General features: G+C 42.6%; 1 protein-coding gene across 1 annotated transcript in view; it reads right to left on the bottom strand.

Moving 5' to 3' along the window:
* Nucleotides 1-1902: 1902 nt before the first annotated feature.
* Nucleotides 1903-23898, bottom strand: part of TDRD9 (tudor domain containing 9) — a 97948-nt gene continuing 75952 nt past the window's right edge. The window contains exons 27-36 of the mRNA XM_063091606.1: nt 23640-23727; nt 22825-23085; nt 21410-21565; nt 20574-20644; nt 18800-18909; nt 18134-18230; nt 13102-13240; nt 9267-9385; nt 3462-3534; nt 1903-2004 (exon numbers count right to left, since the gene is read on the bottom strand). Of these exons, the coding sequence (XP_062947676.1) occupies nt 1903-2004; nt 3462-3534; nt 9267-9385; nt 13102-13240; nt 18134-18230; nt 18800-18909; nt 20574-20644; nt 21410-21565; nt 22825-23085; nt 23640-23727 (1216 nt within the window). The remainder of the gene's footprint in view (nt 2005-3461; nt 3535-9266; nt 9386-13101; nt 13241-18133; nt 18231-18799; nt 18910-20573; nt 20645-21409; nt 21566-22824; nt 23086-23639; nt 23728-23898) is intronic.

The raw sequence follows: 23898 nt of genomic DNA, 5'->3' as shown, positions 1-23898 counted from the left end.
AATATTCATGTGACTGCACTGGGAGACGGGGAATAGGAGGTGCAGAGTGATGTGAGAGCTGGTCCACACTGTTACTCAGCGACTAAACAGATATGATTACAATGGAAATCATAAGAAAGCAGAACAATAAAACTGCTTAGCAAGATGGAGGCAACTCCAGAAAAAATGGGTAAGAGTCAGCATGGTTTCCTCTGAGGGCTGGTTTCTTTCTTTCTTTTTAAAGACTTTTGGTACTATTTAAGTTTTTAACCATTCTTTAAGTTTAATTAAAAACCAGGAGTGCATGACTGTTCGGGAGCGTTCTACTGTACCACTAATCCCACAGCGCGATCACTTCGCATACCATCGACTGACTGCTCATACTCCAGCAAAACAAAGAGCAAACAGCAGAGTCAAAATACCTGCTGCCTTTCACAGGTGTCTTTCTGAAAAGACAGTTGAAACCTTAGCTTTAAAGCTGAACAAAATTTGGATGCCCTCCAGCACTGCAAAGGATTGTTTGTTGCTAACTTGGCACTACTGCCTCCTATCTAAGGTTGGGAGGCACAGTCCCCAGAATCCCCCCGACTGGGACAATTTTAGGCTAGAGCTGGCCCAAGAGGAAGCTGAGCAAGGATGGGAAGGCTGTGACTACAAAGACCAGGATGGGTCATAGAGACAGCTGGGTGCAGCACCCCTGACCCCCACAGTGCCTTCGCTGGCTTCCTGATGCTGGCCCAGGTGACCCCCCGAGGCCTGGCACAGCTGCTGGGCACTCGACTGGGCCCCTAGTTCTATAGATGCTCCCCAACATGTGACGGTTTCTGAGACCCCTACACAAGTTCCTGTTCATAATCCCACTTGGATGCCCAAACACAGGTGCTTCTTGTGTTTTCTCACAAGCTTCAGCGGCCCACCTGGGACCAGCTGGCCGAGGCAGAGCATTCTCTGATCCGTCAGCTTGCCGTCTCATGCTTACTAAGAGCCAACTGACACACAAGTCTTCCATTGCCCTATTCTCAACGGCTCTGTTTTGCTGATGAAACCCTGACTGATATAAGAGTTTACTTTTTAAAAGAGTTCCTTTATCAGTTTTATAAGTTCAGATCTTTTTTTTTTTTTTTTTTAAATAAAGATGACCAGTAAGGGGGTCTTAACCCTTGACTTGGTGTTATCAGCACCACACTCTCCCCAGTTGAGCCACGGGCTGGCCCCCCAGATTGTTTATTTTTACAACAATACATTTTAATCTCTCCTAACTAAAAACTGTCAGAAACAGAAACTCTGTCTAAGGCTTTTATTGTTTTAACACATACCAGTTTCCAGGTAATCTCTCTGATTTCCAAATGTGGACCGAGAATTGTAACTTAACTTAAAATCTAAAACATACAAAACTGTAGCAAGTTTTACTAAAATTAGATATTTTCCCTCAAGGAAAAAAGAAAATCAGAAAATGCTACATGGTTATTTTTAAGAACACACTTTTCCCCTTCTGATAAACTGGAAGACTTGGTTTTCCCTGAATCCCGGGTTTAAATCACTATAACAGAATAGAATATACAAGCACATTCTGGAACCTAATATGTAAAATTAGCTACTTATGTTACTTACTTTAATAAATTTAAAGCAAAATACAGCTCTTTTCAAACAAAGTCTTCTTTCAGAACAATTTTTCCCAAAATATTTAATAGTGATTTTCTGTTTCAAGAAAAGACTAAGCTTTCCAATCCTTCCCACGTGAACAGAAACACCACTCTCCAGCACCACCGACAGAGAAAAGGAACCAGGATGGAGCAGACCATTTGGATACAGTGAGCACAGATGTTAACAGTCCAAGACAGAGAGAAGTCAGTCTGCAGGGGTGTTAGTCCACCTCTCTGAGGCTTTCTTCAGGATGAACTGGGACATGAGCCAGCGGCCTGTTTAGGGACTGAGCACAGTCAGCTTGTGCAGCTGGTAGAGGAATGTATTCTTCCCTCTGCTGCTCTCCCGATCACCCTGCTCCATAACCAGCTTTGGATCAACCTATGGGGCGGACAAAAGGACCAGTCAATCTCTGTGATGGGGCTTTTCTAGACATAACACAAAATAAAATGAATAAATAAAAGTATATATACACAATAAAATAGCAGAAAGTACTCTTTCAGCTTTCCAAAAATATTTGCAGAACTTTCCTCTACTTTCACATGTCGTACTATATATTTGATAATTCGTTTTTAAATTCACGTTTAATAATATGATGACATTTACTGAGAAATCTCCCAGATACTCCTATGTAAATGTGAACAGTAACTTCATTATACGTATTTAAAACAAGTAAGTTTTCTAAAACACACCAACCTCAAGATGAAATTCTGCTTTCAAACTAAGTCCTGCTGTTACAGGACTGTTGTTATATCAACCTCAAACACCCCGACCAAGTCTGACAGGCGTGATGGCTGGGGGACCTCCCCTCTAGTCACCCGTGCAGAGTCCTGTGTTCACATGATGGAGCCAGCTCCCAGGACTGGCCCTGAGCCTCTGAAGAGGGAAACCGGCCAAGGGACACGTGGAGAGACAAAATGTCTTGCAGAGAAAGGAGCCTGGAGAGCAGATAGGAGGCACGACACTCGGGGCACAGTCTCATGGAACTGCCAAAGGGATGCGGAACCACTGCCCCCTCTGGTTTATGTACAAAGACATCCTGGATCCAGGATTAAAGCTTAAAATTCCCCCTGACATCACATTTTATTCAGTTTTCTAAGCCTTACAGACAGGAAATGTCAAGAGCCCAAGATGAGCCCTGCCCTGTCTCACGACTGAACGGTGTCCCCTCAAACTGATATGTGGAAGCCCTAACCCCCAATGTGATGGTGTTTGGAGGTGAGGCCTTTGGGAGGTGATTATGGTGAGATGAGGTCATGTGGGGGGTGCCCATGATGGCACTGGTGCCCTTACAAAAAGAGACACCAGAAAGCTGGCTGGCTCTTTGCAAAGGGGGACAAAGGGAGAAGGCAGCCATCTGCAAGCCCTCTCCAAAACCAAACCTGATACACCCTGATCTCAAGCTTCCAGCCTCCAGAACTGTGAGAAATAAACATCTGCTGTTCATAAGCCACCCAGTCTGTGGTACTCAGCAGCCCAAGCAGACGAAGACAATAACCAATATAACCTAAGAGCAAATAAGCAAGCCACATGACAGGAGTGGCACAGAAGCGTCTTTACACTGACCAAGTCCAGACACTCATGCCTGTTTGTCACAAACTCGCAGAGCAATTGCCTGGGCTCTGCCTTGGCTGAGGCAGAATGGAAAGGACACTCACTACCTAGAAGGTGCCTGCCCATTCTATGACACCTGCCAGTCACTGCCAGAACTGTCACTTTGCCTCTCACCCCTGTCCCTCAGCACCCTCTGGCCCAGGTGCTAAGCCCTGTGCCCATAGATGGCCTGTCTCCTCATCTGGGTGGAAGGCCACGCACATGGAAGTCCGCTTCTCACTGACCTGATTCCATTCGTAGGGCTTCTCATGCCACTTCGGAACAATCTTCTCTCTTGGTTTCAAACGACAGAACAAACTACAATTTAAAAAAAAAAGAAAATTAAGTTGTTTGAATTAGACGTAGTAATTGAAAACACTACTGTGATTTTTTTTTTAAAGATTTAAATCCTATATATTTTCCCTCAGAATTAGAACTACGATAAGTTTGTAAAAGGTCAAAATTTTCGTGGTTATGACCAGAGAATATTTTAATCGATAGCACATTTGAAAACAAGAAATGGAGTACAGCAGATCTATAAAACCAACCCTGTCCTCCCTGTTCCCTTAACACCAGCCACAGCTGCTCCATTTCCACAGACCGCTGTGTCACCAAGTCAAGCTCTGTGACACCCAGCTGGACATTCTATATCATTTGCTCTTAAGCATGTCTTTCCATGACAAGCTAGAAATATCATCAGCTTAAAAAGACAGAGAATTCTAACGAGGGAGTAAAGAGGTCTGCAAATCTTCTCCCCCCCAAAACGCAACTATAAAACAAGACAAAATTATAAACCACCATTGGAGGGCTCTGAAAATTAACCAAAGGCAAACAAGTTCATCCGTGTGAAGCTGCTGAGCTCTAGGTAAGAACTGTGGAATCCGTGGGCTTCTAGCCCAGGCTGCTACCGCCCACCACACAGTACCCGTTCAACCCCACACCACTGTGCTGCCAGGGCCGGGCTGGGCACGAAAATGGTGTCTGCACTGCCAGAGGCGCTCACTTGATTTGGAGCAGAGGGTAAAAACCCTCACTCCTGCAGCCCCGTCAGTAAAAGTAGCAAAGGCGTAGGAAAGGAATAGAGAAAGTCCACAGCCCTGCTAGCCTCGGGTCATGGCCAGCAGCAGACCAACAGTCCAGAAACTGAAGGAGATTCTGGAAATGAGGGTGCTGCAGAGGGCTACAAGGACCCACCCCACATCCCTGGTTGATTGGGAGGCTGCATGCACACATAGGAATGACCTGGGAAGCCCTGGAAAAAATGAGAGCCAGGCAAGAGTTAAGAACTGCCTGAACATTGAGTGTATTCCCCAACCCATACACAGGTCCACTAGCAGAGGACACAAGCCTTAGTGGCTTCGGTATTTAAGTACAACTTCTGACTAACCACCAGCTGAGCACTAAGCAATGCAGACACGGGACGACCCCTAGGAAGCTAGGCTATAAAATAAAAATGAGAATGAAACAGAACAAAAACACAGAACCCAGGCATCAGCGACAGCACGGCACAATGTGAGCAGGGGGCAGGAGGAATAGACTTGCAGATTAAGTCTAGGCAAATTACTAAAATGAAATAAAACAAAACTAACAACAAACAATGACGACCCTGGGGAGTTGCTGTACTACATCATCTAAAATGCCCAGTTTTTGAGCTGACTGTTTAGCTCAGTTGGTTAGAGCACAGAGTTACAACACCAAGGTCAAGGGATCAGATCCCCCACACCAGCCAGCCACCTAAAAATAAAAATAAAAAATAAATAAAATGCCCAATTTTCAACAACAACAACAAAATATGGAGACACGCAAAGACACAGGAATGTGCGACCCATGCTCAAGAAAAAAGAGCAGCTGACAGAAGCTGAGTGGGCCCAGATGTGGGCACACAAAGACATCAAAGCAGCCATTATAAATATGTTCAAAGAATTAAAGCAAACCATGTTTCAAGAATGAAAGATGATGATGACTCTAAGATAATCTCAATAAAAATTAAAAACTATACAAAAGAACCAAAGAAAAATCCTAGACTTGAAAAGAACAGTAACAGAAGAGGAAAATTCCCTACAGCAGACCAACATGCACAGGTGTGAGCGGGCACAACAAAGACTCAGTCCACCTGAAGGCAGATTAACAGAAGTTAACCAGTGTGAAGAGGAAAAAGATGGAAAAAAATGACCACGCCTCAGAGACCAGTGGGACACATCATTATATGTGTGATGTTGGTGCACTAAGTGCTCGCTTCAGCAGCACATATACTAAAATTGATGTTGGTGCACTAATATAAGGGCAACAGAATGTCTTCTGAAATGAGAGAACAGGCAGGAAGTAGAAAAAATATTTGAAGAAATTTAAAAATGCAAACAGGTTATAAGTAAAAGGATAGAAAAGATATGCCATGCAAACAGCAAGCAGAGAGAGCTGGAGTGCCTATATTAACAGACAAAACAGACCTTAAAACAAGAAATATTACTAGAGATAAAGAGAGATTTCATAATAATGATAACGATCTTTTATGGATGAAATCCTAAAGAGTCTACAAAAAACTACTAGAACTAAAAAATGGGTTTAACAAGGTCACAGGATAAAAGAACCAATATATAAAAATTGTTCATTTCTAGAAATGAGCAATTCAAAAATAAAATTAAGAAAACACTGCACTTATAGTAGCATAAAAGGACTAAAATATTTAGAAATAATTTAACAAAAGTGCAAGACCTGCACAAGAAAAAGTATAAAATAGTGTTAAGAGAAATTAAAGACTGTCAAATAAACAGACATTCAATCTTCATGGATCGGATGATTCAATATTATTAAGATAGCAATTCTCCCCAAACTGATCTACAGATTCAATGCAATCACAATCTGCAAGGCTTTTTGTACAAATTGACAAACTGATCCTAAAATTCATATGGAAAGGAAAAGGATCTCGAATAGTAAAAATAACTTCAAAATAAAAGAAACAAAAACAAGAGGACTAATACTACCCAATTTCAAGACTTACTGCAAGTATAAAGCAACAGCAATCAATATAGTATTGTGTTGGTATAAAGACAGATATAAACCAGTAGAACAAAAAGAGAAAGTCCAGAAATAAATCTTTACATTTATGGCCAATTGGTCTTTGACCAAGGTACCAAGGCAATTCAAGAGAAAAAGGATAGCTTTTTAGCAATGATGTCATAGCAACTAGGTATTCATATGCAAAACAGTGACCAGTTTAGACTCTTAGACTCTTACAGCACACAGCACACACAAAAATCATCTCAAAATGGATCAAAGAGCTAAATATAAGAAGTAAATAGAAGAGGATGGAAGAGAAAACTTTCATGACCTTGAATTTAGCAATGATTTTTTTAGAAATAAGACCAAAAGCATAATCTATTAAATGAAAGATAAAGTTGATTTCATCAAAAACTTGTGTTCTTCAGAAGACACCATTAAAATGAAGACAAGCTACAAAATGGGGAAACCATTTGCAAATTACTTATGTGAAAGGAGATTTGTATCTAGAATTTATAAAGAATTTCTATAACTCTATAAGGAGAAGACAGACAAATTTAAAAATGGGCAAAAGATCTGAACAGACATTTCACCAAAAAACAGATAAATGATTGGCTAATAGGGTTATAAACAGATGCTTTACATCACTGATCATTAAGGAAATACAAATTAAAACCACAATGAGATACTACCGCACACCCACTAGACTGACTACAGTAAAAAAATACACTGACAACACCAAGCACTGGTGAGGGTGTGGAGAGACCGGAGCTGTTGCACACTAGGATTGCTGGTGGGAAAGAAATAGGATACAGCTACTTTGGAAGACAGTTTGGATGTTTCTTTAAAAATTCACATAAACTTACCAATACAACCTACCAATTCTACTCCTAGATATATTCGAGACAAAAATATATGTTCACAAAAAGATTATACGTGACTACTCATAACAGTCAAATACTGGACACAATTCAAATATTTTATCAACTGGTGTATGGATAAACAAAATGTGGCATATATAAACAACTGAATATTATTTAGCAAAAAGGAACATGTTACAACATGGAAGAACCTCAAAAATACTAAGCTGTGACAGAAGCCAGATTTTAAAAAAACAACATGATTCCATGTATACAAAAATGTCAGAGAAGGCAAATCTACAGAGACAGAGAGTTGACCAGTGCTTTTGCTGGGCACCAATGGTTTTGAACAGGAACTGCTTGCAAGTGGGCGGGAGGAATTTAGGTTTTTAAAACCAGCTTTATTGAGGTATAAAAATCAACCCATTTTAAGTACACAATTCATTAGTTTCAGTAAATTTATAAAGCTGTGCAAACATCACCACAATTCCATTTAAAATACTTGTTGCTTGTTATCAGGAGTAGAAGTCCAAGGCTCCCGCCCAGTGCATCATGGCATTGGAGTCACCATGGAAAATGCGCAGTCGGGCAGTGGCTGGACTGGGCTTTCCTCTCATAGAGAAGGGACAGAGCAAGATCAGCTTCAGTGGTGGGTGCAGGTCCCCGTGGCCAGCGGTCCCTCCCGGCAGCCTTTGTAGGGCAGTGGGCCTGCAGGCACCCCTCCTGTGCTGCAGCAGGAGGACCTGTCCCCTCCTGCAGTAGAGGGGTTGGCCAGGTGCCATGTAACACACATGCTTAAGCAGGACAAAGGAGGACACGCTGAGTCTGAAACAGGGAAAGGTTTTCTCACCCAAGGCGAGAAGCCCCATGAGGCCGGGAGGACTCTTTCTCTGAGATAAAGAGTAAGCGCTCCAGGCCCAAGGCCCACTCTTAGGCGGCCGAGAGGGGGTCAAAAGACTGCACATGAGACTGCTTTTCCCAACAGCATTTATGAGTGAACTTTTGGTGATGATAGAAATGCTGTAAAGATGGGTTGTGCTGATGGTTTGCACAACTCTATAAATTCACTGAAATCATTGAACTGTTAAATAAACAAACAAAGAAAACCCACCTATCTATGGCATAACAAGTAAAGATCTAGTTACCCTTGTTTAGGAGTGGGGAGTTGTGGCTATAAGGAGACCTGAAGGAACGTCAAGTCACTGGTAACACTCATTGTTCCTGTCCTGGGTGCTGGCCACATGGGCGTGCACCTGTGCACTTATGTATGTCAAACTTCAATACAAAGTTTACTTAATAATATTTTTATGTAAAAGTCAGGAGAGAAAACTAAAATTAGCCTTTCTCACAATTTCTAAGGTAGCTTTATATATTCAATACCTTTGTAAAAGTGCTTATTAAACTAAAAGAAACCCACCCAAAATGTATGGGGGGGGAAGTCACCATGACACTAAGTGCCACCTGCTCTTCCACAGCTCCAGCTTCCAACCAGCACAGGACACTGTCGGGGAAAGAAGGACTGGCCCCAGCCTGGGAATCTGGCTCTGAGCCAGGAGTGTAGGACTGGTGCAGGGAGTGCCTTCAGGTTGTCCTCCATAACCATTCCCACCCTTGTCCCTCAAGGCTGACACGGGCTCGTGGGCTATGCCAATAGGAGCCCTTGCCCTCCACATTCTGGTTGAGTTTGGCCAATGAAGAGTCCAGCAAGAGGTGAGAGGGAGGAAGGAAAATGAAGTCCGGATGGTCCTTTCCTGATTTTCTTCCCTGCTGGCAGGCTCGAGAGAGGACCCAGCTCCTGGAAGGTGGTCTTCTCAGCCCCCAGACTCTAGGCCCTGCTCCTGCCCCTTGTCCCTACGGCACCCACTGGCAGCAGCAGACAATGCACTAGCCACTGTGGTCTCCCTATGCCTGCCCACACTGTTTGAAATGACACCTTTACTACATTTTCTCATTAGCCAATTTGAGTGTGCCCACTATTTCCTGCCTGGGTCCTGCTGACACATGGGACACAAGGTGGCTGTCTTCCCAAGAAGGTGATGCCTATATCCTGGTAACTCCCAGATGATGCCTCCAGCACTGAAATTTCATTTCAGATGATCCATGTGTCACATCTCCTAAACAGTGCAAAGCATCCGCAACAGAGACAGCTGAGAAAGTTAACTGGGAAGGAGCCCACTTCATCACACAACCTACCCTAAAAGTTTCTGACGAGCATTGTCCTGTAGCTGTGTGATTCTTTCTGGCCCAAGATACTTCAATCCATTCGGTCCATCACAAACTAGCTTGTTAATAGCAGCCCTGAGAATATTAATCTGTAAATAAATGGCAACATAAATATTCATACGGCTCCACTATAACTGAATTTCATCCCACATTAAAAAATTCATAGTATTCAGGGTTAATATTCTATGACTCATCCAAATGGTTTCTGGGAAAATTATTAAACAACAGAAATAATATCAATAATCACTATCATAACTTAAGAAACAATAGCAAAAGAAAAAATTAAAAATCAGCAAAAATTGTTCAGCCTTTTAGTATGATAACACTTTTCAAACTTGTACCTTAAATGTAACCTAGTCTCACGCAAGGGCACACAGCTGACCCTGCGTCACACATGTTCCCTGAGCCTTGTTGATCATGTTCATGTGGAAACCTGGAAGGTATCCCACTCCCAGAGTTACCATGTGCCATGTCTTGTGACCAGCCCTGGTCATGGTTTTTCTTCCTTTAGTGAACTTTCTATTTTTGAATAATTTTAGACTTACGTAAGAGTTGCAAAGACCGACCCAACAGTTCGGGTCACCCCTCGTCCAGTCCCCGTTACTAACATCTTACATTTATCACAACTAGGAAACCAATGCTGGCATATGACTATTAACTCCAGACTGCATGTGGATTTGACCAGTGTTTCAATTAATGCCCTATTTCTGTGTCAAGATCCAATTCAGGGCACCACATTGTACTTGTGTCTCCTCTGGGATGGGACAGTTTCTCAGACTCTTCTTGTTTTTCACGACCTTGATAGTGTTGAGAAGGACTGGTCTTTAGTTCCGTAGACTGCCCCCGCTTGGGCTTGTCTGATGTTTTTCTCTTGACTAGAGAGAGGTGCAGCGCCTTCCTCTTCATGTCATATGGGGGCCTGCCATGGTTGTGGCGTCTCACTGTCACTTAGCTGAGGCAGGTTCTGTTGGCTATTCTGCTGCAGAGTTCTCCCTCCCCCTTTCTCTACTCTAGTGTCTGTAAGCGTATCACCAAGTCTAGAGTGCCCTCAGGGAGGAAAGTGCACAGACCACAGGGAATTCTTCCATAGAAAAGATTCATCACTTCTTCCCCAAGCAGTTAATCATCTATTTACATCCATATGGACACATGGATAGTTTATATTTCGGGCTATAGTCCAATACTACGTTACTGAGCTTCTTGCTCAAGCTGCTCCAGCTTTGGTCCATGGGAGCTCTCTCAGGCAGCTCCTGTGTCCCCTGGCATGCCCCCACCCCTTTGTTTTTTGAGCATGCCCTCACTTTCCAGCACTACCAGAAGCTCCAGGCTCATCTTGTATTTTCCCTACCTCAGCCCTAGAATCAGAAATCACAATCTGGGCACTGGGTTTGCTCACTGCTTCTGGGCCCCCACAGAGGTAGATGACATCTGCATGCATGCATGAATGCACACCTGCAACCGTTTCTGTATCTCCCGGTCTCTGCACATGCTAAGCTAGCCATGAGTTCATGCTACCACAGGGTTTGTCCTAGCCCCTTCCTTTTTTGCTCACTTGTAACTCCCTCCCCAGTAGCAAGAAGCCTGGCTCCCGCCTCCATCTACTTGCCTGCTCAGCTCCAGTAACACGTAACGCAGCTTCTGAACTGCTAACTTGCACTCCTACAAGAAACAGCTCTGCCCATTGGGGGACAGTGTTCACGTGCAACTTCTCTTGTCTGCAGCTTTATGCTTCCAGTTAAAACACTTTCCCAAAGCTTCCTTTTTCCTCATCCCTTTGATATGATCATGTCCTGCATGTGTAACACAGTTCCATTCATTCATCACTGTCTACATTCCATCCTGGGAGCCCCAGCACCCTGGTTGTGTCTGTGCTTTCAGATGGCACACACTGTTCCACTCTCTCATGATGGACATTTCTGTGGGTTTTGACGAACGCATGGAGCCATGTATCTCCCACCTCAGTGCCATACGGCACAGCTCCTCCACTCCCAGGTTTCCAATGCATCCCCTTTGGTGTCCATCACTCCCCCATCCCCCAATAACTGCTCATCTGTTTTCTGTCCCTACAGTTTTGCCTTTTCTAGAATGCCATACAAACAGAATCACACAATATTTAGCCCCAGAGTCCTGGCTCTTATTTAGTAAAAATCCATTTAAGAATCATTCATGCTAGTGCCTGAATCATTCATTCCTTTTTACCGTTGGACAGTAATCTATTGTGTGGCTATGCCACGGTTTATCTATTTCCCTGTAGAGGAACATCTTGATTGCTTCCAGTTTTTAGCAACTACAAATAAAGATGCAATCAACATTCACATACAGGTTCTATGTGGAAGGAGTTTTCAAATCTCTTAGATAAATACCTATACATGGGATACTGGGTCATATGGTAGACATATGTTTAACTTTATAATAAACTCGTCTTCCAAAATAGTATCATTCTGCATTCCCACCAGCAATGAACAAGAGCTCCCACTGCTCCACACCCTTGCCAGCATTGGTTACTGTCAGTTGTTTGGATTTCAGCCATTCTAACGGGCATGCAGCAGTAGTCTTAACACAGTGGGCTGTAATACGTTTTCCTAACGACACGCAATGCTTAGCCTCTTTCCATTTGTTTATTGCCATCCATATTTTAATTTGGTTGCTTGTTTTTTTATTATTGAGTTTTAAGAGCTCCTTATATATTACGGATACAAGTCCTTTATCAGATACATGATTCACCAATATTTTCTCCTACTGTGCAGCTTGTCTTTTCATCCTCTTAACGTTGTCTTTTCATCCTTTTAACAGGGTCACTTAAGAGCAAAAGTTTTTAATTTTGATGAAATCCAACTTTTATCAATTTTTTCTATCACAGAATGTGCTTTTGGTGTTGTATCTACAAACTCATGCCAAACCCAAAGTCACATGGATTGTTTCCCATATTTACTTCTAGGATGTTTACAGTTTCACGTTTTATAATTCTATGATCTGAGGAGTATTTTCAATCTTCAGGCCCCTTATGTGAAAGGGCAGTTGAGAGTTCGCCATCACAGAAGAGGTTGGACAACGCCTGCCCGGGCAGTGCCATCCACGCATGCGGCCCCTCTGTGCCTTCTTTTCCCCATCCTTCTGCGTACCTGTGTCCACTGCACCTATTTCCTAAAGCTTCTGAGAAAAGAAGGAACGCTACAAAGTAGTGTTTCCCAATCTGCTGGAGGTAAAGGATTGGTTTTGTTTTTTCCCACTTTGTAAAGTGCGACAAAAAGATACAAAATACAAGCCCTCACTTTTCACAATTAGATCTAGAAGACAATTACTTTGTCCCCACATTACACAAGTTTCTAAAAGTCTACCCTGGGCTTCTGCACTCTGGGGTCTCATGTGCAGCTCAGCAAGGCCACCTGGCCTGGGAAGAGGATGGAGGGCAGGGCTTCGTTTCCTCACTTCCCCACATGAACTAGCAAGACATTTAGCCTGCTGGACTTGAATGAGACCTGGAGAGATGCCATGCACAACAGTCCTTCTGCTGTGGCAGTGAATTCATTGCCCAGAAAAGCTTACCATGCCACAAGACCAGATGACAAGTTCATAGCAGCATCTGTCAGGAAGCTACTTCTCACAGAAAAGATAGGCCAGTGAAGGAGCGATCCTTCTGCACTGGGCAGCATAGGTGGCACAGGGAGAGCAAGCAATCCAGGGCCAGAGTGCATGTCTGCATTTACAGCACCACATCAGACACCACATTCATTGTCAAGTGGGTGTGTACACAAAATGAGAGAGAGGAATCACTATGACCCTGTAATGAACATGTCACTCTTACCTCTACAACGTCCTCCACATTGAACTGAACATCAAAAGCTAGCTCAATGTCATGCTCCGGCAGTACAGGAGCCCCAGTAGTTGGATTCCATCCCAAACCACAAAGGACTCCAGTATAGCACTTTCCATCCCGATCAACCCTAAATAAAATGTTTTAAGAAGAGTTGATTACTTCAAAATTGTTAAACCAGTTTTAACATTAAAGCATCGACCAATTAAATCATCCTGAATTCTGCCAGCCCTAATAAAACAACTAATGTCATTTGTGCATTTTTTCTTCCATTTTTTACACTAGAAATATAATTATGTATACCTATAATAACAGTAAATTAAATATTTTTATTAATCCAATATTAAGTTTCTAATTCTCACTATAGCAGATAAGATAATGGGAAGAATACTTTATCACATATAGTTTTGTTTTTCCTATCTTTGAATTCTTTCCACAGGTTAAATTCTTATTAGGGAGATTTCTGGAGATTTATGATGTGTGAAACAAGTCTAGCACTTAGTAAAAGCCTAAAAGACATCTGTTCCACCTTCCATCCTAAAACAATTGTGTACACACTTACAAGATTTTATATCCCAGTTTTACCAAAAACTCTCTACTCCCCTCTGACCACTTAGGTGGTCCTACCTTTTCCATCTCTCAAAGCTTCCCTAAATCTGTGAGTCCTCTCCATCTCTATTGCCACCAGCCTGGTCCAAACCACTGTCACTTCTCACCTAGACTCATGCAGTAACTTTCTACCAATTTTCTCCACAGCTACAGTTCTTTCAATCTTTTTTTTTTTTTTTGGTGGCTGGCTGGCACAGGGATCGAACTCTTGACTTTGATGTTGTCAGCACCATGCTCTAACCAACTGAGCTAACCAGCCAGCCCCCTCAATCTTTTTTCCATGCAGCAAACAGTGGCAGCTTTTCAAAACAAATCCACTAACATTACATCCTTGCATAAGGCCTTTCAGTCATTTCCAACTGCATTTTGAATAACACCAGGGCCTACAAGCCACAGTGTGATCCAGTCTCCGCTCAGTTCTTCCATGTCATCTCACATTCTTTCTCCATGCCCTCCCCAGCTCCATTTCCCTGGCTTCCCTGAAGCCATCTGTCCAGCCTAAGGAACATGGGCTCCTCCAGCCTCTCTTCCAGAGGGAAACTTTCCCTCCCAACTTTACTTCCCCCATTCCCTGCAATGCCCCCCAAGAGCCCTCTGCCCACCAGTTCTCACTTAGGCATTATCTCAAATGCCAGTGCCTCAGTTCATAATAAGTTCAACAAGTAATTGACAATGAACATTAACACTGAATGCCTTTTAAAATATTTCATTCATTTTCTTTGATACTTAAGCAACTCAGACTTTGATCCAGATCCCAACATCTGGATTAATTAATTTTTCTTCCCAGCTATATTGAGATACAAATGTCAAAAACTGTACATATTTAAGGTGCACATGATGTTCTGATATATGTATACACTGGGAAACAATTACCACAATCAAGTTAATTAACACATACATCACCTCACATAGTTATCATTTTATTTGGGGTGAGAACACTCTCTTAGCAAATTTCAAGTATATGACACAGTATTATTAATTACAGTAACCATGCTGTACCTTAGATTCCCAGAACTTATTCATCTTATAGCTGAAAGTTTGTAGATCAGTTAAGTTTTGATGGAAAAAACCAGGCAGTTTTCTTATTCCTAAGTATATACATATACTCCTAAGTATATACTTGTATATGTGTGTGTGTGCACGCACGTATAAGTCCTAAATATATAGATTCTTCTACATATGTACATATGTGTATATATGCCCTAAATATATATTTTTTTCATAAATATTTATGTGTGTGTGTGTATAAATACTGACTTTCTTTTTCTCTCTCTCTCCCTCCCTCTTTCAGTTTAATGAAAATGAAAGAGAATCCTACTTTAAGTACTCAAAGAACAAAGAAAAGGAATTCAGACTTAAAATTAGGTGCTGATTATTTGCTTTACTAAAGTCACAAAAATGTTCCTGTAAACAGTAAGCTCTCCCACATTACTTTCAAAATAATTTACTTTAGTATGATTACAATTCACACAAAACCTTTCTAGAACAAAAGTGATAAATAACCAAGGGTTAACTAATTTTAACAGAACATCTGACAGCTGCTGTGAGACTTAAACTGACTGCTCACATGTCACAACACATGCACCTCAACAAGGATAGTCCAAAAGATTAAGCCTTGAACTGACCCACACTAGGGTGGTAATTCTTCGCTCATCTGCTCTAAATCTTAACAGATTAAAGGTGATCTAAGCACTGGGTTTAATTCTCTTCTAGGAATCTAAATATGTGAACTTTAGATGCAGCAATTAAGACTACAGAAATATGTTTAATTCATTTATAATGCATACTTCAGGCTAAAACTGAAAATTACAAAAACCATGGCAAGAACCAAATGCAGCATATTGCATACAGACGACAGCAGAGCATGCTATAGAAATAATCCATTCTGAAACAACTTACAAAAAGGAGCTGAAGTTCACACAAGCTGACTGCTGCTGTGTTTGGAAGGGCTGACTTCTCCAGACAACTATATTTAAAATAAATACAACAGAAGAGGAACTTCTGTTGCAAGCTAATATTCTAGGACTACCTATGTAAGCCAAATAAGGAAATATATTTCCTCAAAAGTTAAATGTCAGTCAACCAGAAATGTTCATATAATAAAGTGCTGTTAAATATTCTGCAATGGGCATTATATTAATCTGCATATTACATTACAGTGTTAGATAGCAGTATTTGCTGAAAATCTTAACGAAATCTCCAAATCCAGCCTAAGCTATTCCCTGTGAGGCTTTCTGACTCTTCCCACTTCGCCGTGGCTGCCAGAAGCAACTAGAGTGGGACATCCATGACCATCGCAGAAGCGACCGTGTGCAGTGCCCACAGGCTTCAGATGCCGCACTGAGCATCACACAGCTCCTTTGATCCCTCAGTAATCCTGGGAGATCAAGAGAGCTCTTTTGTACAGATGGGAAACCTCAGAGGCTGGAGGCCCTCCCAAGGTCAGCAAACACATGGCAGGCCAGAGTCAAGCCCAGGCTGCCTGCTGCCATGGCCTTCCCACTCAACTGGAGGGTGGCCCTTCCCCAACACACTCTCACCACCTCACGTTCCCAATACAGAAGAGGCACCTTTGCATTATCCTCAAATTTAATAAGGCTTTTTAAAAAATATGTGGTGTAGATCAATAATGTTTTAATACAAAACAGTACATGAACACATTGTAAACAATTTAAACAGAATGTTAGTATACAGAGTGGGGCAGATTGTATTTTCCAAAGATGGTGAATGACATCAAGAGCTCCCATCCTATATGCTGTTCAAAAGGGATGGATGATCCTGCACCATGAATCTGGGTGGGATTTCAGAGGCTACTTCATAAAAGGTGACAAGCTTCCACGTGACTCTGTCTCAGGACACTTACCCTTGGAACCCAGCCACCAAACTGTCAAAGCCCAAGCTAGCCCACTCAGAGACCACTTGCACAGGCCCTCCTGGAAAGGAAATGAGGCCTTCAGCCAGCATCCATCACCAGACGTGTGAACAAATGAGCCCAGACATGACTCCCACCCACCAGCCTTCAAGTCTTCCAGCAGAAGACCCTAAAGTTATGGAGCAGAGACAACCTGTCCCTCATTATGCTGTTTGCATTCCTCATCCACAGAATAAAAAAAGGTTGCTTTACTCCACTAAGTGTTGGGGTAATTTGTTTCCAGTCATGGTAACTGATGGAGTTTGGATATGTTGTCCCCTCCAAAACTCATGTGGAATTTTGATCCCCAATGTGGCAGTGTTGGAAACTGACTGAGTCATGGGGGCGGATCCCTCGTGAATGAATTAATGCTCTCCCTGGGGGGGTGGGGGATAAATGAGTGAGTTCTCACTCTATTAGTTCCAGCTAGAGCTCGTTGTTTATAGGACCCTGGCACCTCCTCTCTCTCTCTTGCTTCCTCTCACCATGTGATCTGCTTGTACCTGCCAGCTGCCTGCCACTTTCTGCCATGAGTAGAAGCAGCCTGAGGCCTGTGTCAGATGCAGCTGTCCCAGAATCATAAGCCAAATAAACCTCTTTTCTTTATAAATTACCCAGTCTCGGGTAGTTTTGTTACAGAAACACAAAATGGACTAAAACAGTAACTGAACATCCAGTTAAACAGTGAAAGTCCCCTTTCAATCCACCCTCATTTAATTTTTAACAGTTTTAATTAATAGAGCTTTTTGTTGTTTAGAAAGATCCCATCTGCCTGGGTGCCTGCTTGGAAATACAACCTTTCCAAGCTGGAGAACTGCCCTGCAGAACAGGACTTATCCTCTAAACCAATACTTGGTTCAGCCCCAGCAGCCGCAAAATACGGCCCCAAGAACCAGGGGGCAGCAAGAATGGCATTACTGTCATCGTATCTGATAGTAACACCTCCATCAGGCACACAATCATGACTCCAACGAATCGAAGCTGACGCCGTCAACTACTCCGATCATCTAGGGAAACATCCGGGTAAGGGGCAGCTAGAGAAATGATTGTTCCTGGGACAGAGCATGGAAGAGCAGTTCCATGGTGAGGTATTAGGGAACCTAGCACACCGAAGTGTGGCCACCAGAAAACTGAGAATCCCGTTCACAGCCCATTAACAACAGGATGTCCACTGTCATGATATTTATTTTTAGCCTTATTCCTAGTTCAAGTCTTTAGTTCTTTTGACCCACTTTCAACACAAGCTCCCATGTGACATTGTGTGTCCCTGTATAAGCTCTCTGAGCTTTCCGAATCGAGCTTGAGTGTCAGTGCATTGGCAGTAAGAAAGGATGGATCACACTGAAGCATGGGGAAGGCTAAACAACAGCCGGGCATGCATGGCCCACGCCATCTGTAAACGCTTTCTCTACAGGAGGAAGGAGAGGGCCCCACTTCCCCACTTCCCACCCAGGTTCTTGGTTTACAAAAGCCTACAGAGGGACTGTGTGACCATACCCATACCTTAGTTCCATCACTGGTGCGAATAACATGCTGAGGAGAGCCGGGAGGCCAGGAATATGAGGCATCAGAGAGGTTTCTCTCAGCAGCATAGTAGAGCCTGTAGGACCGTCATCCCACAGGTCAATGTTAGGCATGTACTTCACACTGTTGAGAAGGTCACTCCCCACTAGCCAGCTCCCACTCATCCTCAGGCACCCCCTCTTCTGTTGAGTCTGTCTCCAGAGGCCCATGCCAGCAGTAGAGCACTCCCTGCCCTCTGCTCCCACAGCTCACTACAGAAAGACGCTTCACTATAATGCTTAAGCGTTTGTCCTATTTGAGGGTGACTCTTGTGTGTGGTCACTCTTTTCTTCTCTTTCTCCTCATTAGGCTATTAGGTTTTTCCCAGGGCTAAGAACTATGATTTATTCTCCTTTGTATCCAAGCATGGTAAAATGCATAGATCATCAAGGAATCAATTAATTCCCACATCTCTGTATAAAAGGAAAAGTGATAATGCTCCATTTCTTAAACTTGCATCAGCCAGTGCCCTCAGAAAATAGCATGAAAGTACAACACACGAGCATAAATTTGTTCACTAATTATAGGATAAATTGTTCCCAGGAACTGAAGTGAAGGCAAAGAATAAGGGAGAGGAGGTGAGCCAACAGAAGCCTCAAGTTATACCAGTTGAATTGACCAACAGGGAAGATGCAACCAGCATCCGCTGGTGAAGGTCTTCAGGGGCATCACTGATAATGACGGAGTTGATGCTCTCCTTCTCAATCCAAACACACCTAAAAGAAGAAGGAGCAGGAGACGGCGTTACTGATCTGCTGACCAGTGTGTTATGCCCAACCCATAATTAACACATTTCAAAAACACAAACACGCAAATGCGCTGATTGACAGGTGGAACACATGCAACTTCCTGATCTCCTGTGCACCTCCCTGTGCCGGACCACCTCATCACGCTGGCGTTCTCGACCCTCTTCTCTCCTCCACTCCCTCCTGCGTGATCCCAACCACTCCTTGGCTTTAAGTACCTCCCACAAGCTGAGGACGCCCACACTATTCCTCTACCCCAGACTTTCGGCCTTGAACCCAGCAGAGGGAACTCAGAGTGACCCACCCCACACCTCCTCCGGCACCCATCAGCAGACGTCTGTAATAGCCCCACAAGGACAACCTCGATTCTTCCTCTTTCCTCATCAGTGACCCTAGTCAGGCACCAGCCTATTGGTCCCACTCCTGAAAGTGCTTGTAAAGCTGTCCATTTCTGCACCACCTGCCATGGACTCAGTCCACAACCTTCCTGCCCTGGACTACACCACTGACCAGCCTCAGAAGTACACTCCTGCCTGAGGATCCTTCCACTCTGAAATCCAATGCATTCTTAACACTGGGGCTGCTCCAACTTTAATGTTCATGCAGGTCACCTAGAGACCTCTGAAAATGCTGACTCTCAGTCAGCAGGTCTGGGGTGGGGCCTGAGCATGTGAATCTCTAACAAGCTCTAGGGCATCCACAGGAGATGCCCATGCTGTGGTCCTTGTGGCTTCTCAAAGCCAGAGTTTACCCAAAATGAGCATTCTAAAATGCACATGGCAAGGCTCCCGGCTGTCTTAGAATGAAGTCTAAATGTGGTTTAGAAAGCACGCCCTTGTCTGCCACAAACTCTTTGTCCTGCCCCGCCACCATGCACTTGCCACTGGAACCAGCCCCACCCAACCTCACTGCCCCTCCCCTAACACTGCCCCTTGGTTAACTCCTCTGCACCTTCCAGGTCTTGGATATCTCTAAAAAACATCCACGGCTTTCCAAGTGTGGCCGGAGCCCCCTAGATGCTTTCATGATGTTCTGTGGCCCCTACAAGACCCTGTCACCTAGGTTGTAATTGCCAGTTTTCTCTTCTGTGCCCTCACCAGACCCATAATTTGTGAAAACAACAACTGTATCTTGTTGACTACTGTTTCCCCAAACCATACACTGTTGCTGGCACATGGTGGGCATTCACAGATTTGCTGAATAACAATTAAAACAAGAACAGAAAAAAAATAGTGTCTGATGAAAGATGCTCAAAAATGTCTCATGTAGAAGGACTTTCATCATGCAAGACAGAAAGAATACCTCAGGATTTGAAGCTAGGAGAGAAATTAGGAGGAGTCAGAAAAGGTAACACATTCCAACAGTTTAGATATAAAGAAAGGTTAATTTCTTTTTTTTTTTTTTTTTTTGACAGGTAAGGGGATTACAACCCTCGGCACGGTGTGGTCCGCACCATGCTCAGCCAGTGAGCGCACCGACCATCCCTATATAGGAAACAAACCCACGGCCTTGGCGCTACCAGCGCCGCACTCTCCCAAGTGAGCCACGGAGCTGGCCCAAGAAAGGTTCATTTCTGATGAGGTCTACAAACAGAGAAGCAGAGAAAAAGAATTTCATGGTAAACTTAATCATACCTGAACTTGGATATTCTGGTCAAACTATGACACTTCAGCTCATAAGGATTGAAAGGCCCATGGAGTACGGCCTGTATACACAAAATATACAAAGTGTTACCAATAAGCAAAATATCATTAAATATGAATTTTAAAAATCCAAAGTCAGCTCATACTTAACAAAAAAAAAGCTACATCTCAATCATAACATTTTCAAGATTCAGTAAGAAAAAAAGTGCCTAAAAGAAGGTGTTCTTCTGGGATACAACTGATTCCCTTCGATGATTTCACTAATATTCCTCGACCCTTATGTTTAAGAAAGCCCTTGGCCAAAAACTGAAATATTGCCAAATATCCTAGTGGAAGTACTATATTACTCTTTTAATTGCAGCAGACCAAACCATTTGAACAGGAAGGCCTGAGACCACATAGCCAAAGGCTGAGGTAATACAATTAGAGTCCCTGACCAGGGAGGGGCCGTCCCAGCCAGCCCTCGGCAGCACCAACTCCACTGCCCAGCCAGGAGCCCCGTCAGCAGGAGGGAACCATGACTGGAACCAGTTCTCAAAAGGCCACACACTGTGTTTCTTTCAATCTGATAAATAAGTACGTATCACCTTTGGAAAGGAGGGTTTAAAAAGAAAAAAAAAACTAATCAAAGCTCTTCTCTAAACCCAACTAAACACTAAAGCCCAGGTTTTTTCCTTATTAATATAAGCTCTATGGTGAGAAAAGTAACAGCATTAAAAACCAGGATGGAAAAAACAATCATGATTACCGGCTACAACTCTTAGCATATAAATGTAAACTGATATTAAGGTTTTAAGTTATATTTTAAAGCAACTCCTACACGTCACCTTACAGTGTGGTGTGCCCAGCTTATTGGAAGAAAAGCTTTCTAACAAAATCCGCATCAGATACTTGTCATCGTCTTTCACAGGAGACGGCACAGACCCATATGTCATATTATCTACTGACTTGGAAAAGAGACCCTCGAGAATTTCATGGCTTTGCTAAACAAAACAAGAAAAGTTTCTTTTGTTAAAAAAAATATTATATTAAAAGCACTTTATTCCTACCTAATCAAAATATTTCATAGGCATAATCATCTTCCGATCTCTACATCATTAAAGGAAGATAATTTATCTAGTTCATTTCAAAATTCAAATAAAAGGAATGACAGCCTTCTCTATGTTTCAGCCATCAGAGAATTTAAGAAAAAGAAACATTTTATTAAAGGAACTATTTTGTATACAAAATTTTGGTTTTACACCAGGAATACAAAAGGTCCCCAGTTTATAATGGCTCAACTTAATGATTTTTCAACAACAGTTTTTCAACTTTATTATGGTGTGGAGGTGATACTCACTCAGTAGAAGCAAGCTTTGAGTGCCCACACGACCATTCTGTTTCTCACTTTCAGTCCAGTATTCAATAAATTAACTGAGATATCCAACACTTCATTATAAAATAGGCTTTGTGTTAGATGGTTTTGCCGAACCGTAGGCTAATGTAAGTAAGTGTTCCGAGCACGTTTAAAGTAGTCTTAGGCTAACCTATGATGTTCAGTAGGTTAGGTGTATTAAAAGCATTTTCGACTTAATGATATTTTCAATTTATGATGCACTTATCAGGACGTAACCCCATCATAGATCAAGGAGCACCTGTATTACCATAATTCCCTAAAGTGTTTTCACATATGAAATATAGAATTTAACCAGCTCTTTGGCTAACATTTCACTAGATTGTCCTTTCCAGATTCCAGCGTCCTTCATCCCCAGCAGAAACTACAGAAGTAAAATGAAAGACCTTCAACATCAGTCTCAAAAGTGGCCTCTCTGAAACCTTCAGGCCAAGAAAAATAAGTTTAGAACTAATTTTGAAAGAAATAGTTGAAAGAAATTTTTAAATGCTTGAAATATTTGAAATAAATATTTTATTAACTACTTCCATTAGGGAGATAAACTTAGAATGCGTTTTTAAAACTCCTCAAATATAGAAAATTTTCAAATCTAATTTTCATTCCAAGAAGAAAAAAAAAAATAGCCGAATAGGAAACCAACAAAAACAATACCCAGCCACCATAATTTAGTCTCAGAGAAATGTAGAAGACATTCAGAATGTACCACAGCTCTTAATGCTTGCTTCTAACTGAATGAGGAAGGGAAGCGCCCTCCACCCGTGCACCCCTCAGCACCCTCGGAGAGGACGGTGAGCACCCCGTCTCCCTCACCACGCGTGTGCCCGGTTACCAGACAGCAGGGGTACATACTCTCGACTCGTAGGACTCCTCCGTGAGCTCGGCATGGCCTTCCCTAATGAGGACATCTCTTATGTTGATGGTGTCCTGGACCCCCCAGTACCGGTACACATCCACGTGCAGGACACTGTGCACAACAGAGAAAACCTTCACGAGCAGCGCTGAGCCACGCACCAGGGAGGCGAACCGGCGGCCAGCCCCGCCACTCCAGTGCTCACCACAAACAAGGGACTTTGCCGATGGTCGCATTTTGCAAATCTTAAATTCCAAAGCCTAAAGGACAGACAAGCATGGCTGAAACAAGTTTTATAAATGAACCAAACACTCATTGGAAATACCACTGAAAAGTGACTTTGTTTAGGTTAGCTTCATCAGTGTTCTCTTAAAAAAGCTACTATAAACAATTTTGGGCTAGTGATTTCCTAGTCAAAGAAATGTGGCTTTGCTTTTTAATGACAAAAGTTTAGAATAACTTTTAGACTGTTTCCATGCTCACGGAAAGGGTATGTGTGAATATGTCTCCTGCCCACCTAAATTCTGTCTGGTTTTAACATAACCTTAGAAACAGTATTAGAAAATACTGTGGAATAAAAACAAATTTTTTGCTAAGTTTGAAACCCTCCATATACTTTAACTCACTCCAAAAACAATATTGACAATATATTTTTTGGAAAAGCAGAAACCAGATTTGGCTAGTGTGACAAGTCCCTTCCCGTGCATGGGCCTTGCCCACTACCCCCCATCTGTAAGCTGAAGGAGTGACTATATGACCTCCAGAATCCCTTCTGGCATTCAACACTCATTCCACGGAATCTTCTCTATCTTACCTGGAATGGAAGTTCAAGAAATTGACAGGGAATCTCCATTAAAAGATCTAGATCTACATGAGACCTATTACCATAATCTACAAAAAAATACCTAGAAAAATAAAGAAAGCATATACTTCAATCCAAGATCAAAACCAATGCCCCACCTGAGCAACAGCAACGTTATGCTCTACCCTAATTCTGTAATGACAGAATTCTTAGAGTGACCTGAGTTTAAATCCACATGTCAATGAGGGAAATAACTGAAGACTACTTTTCC

This window comes from Cynocephalus volans, chromosome 3, assembly GCF_027409185.1.
Source record: "Cynocephalus volans isolate mCynVol1 chromosome 3, mCynVol1.pri, whole genome shotgun sequence".
NCBI classification, from domain to species: domain Eukaryota; kingdom Metazoa; phylum Chordata; class Mammalia; order Dermoptera; family Cynocephalidae; genus Cynocephalus; species Cynocephalus volans.
The sequence above is the reverse complement of the archived record's forward strand: the minus strand, read 5'-3'. Positions and strand labels throughout refer to the sequence as shown.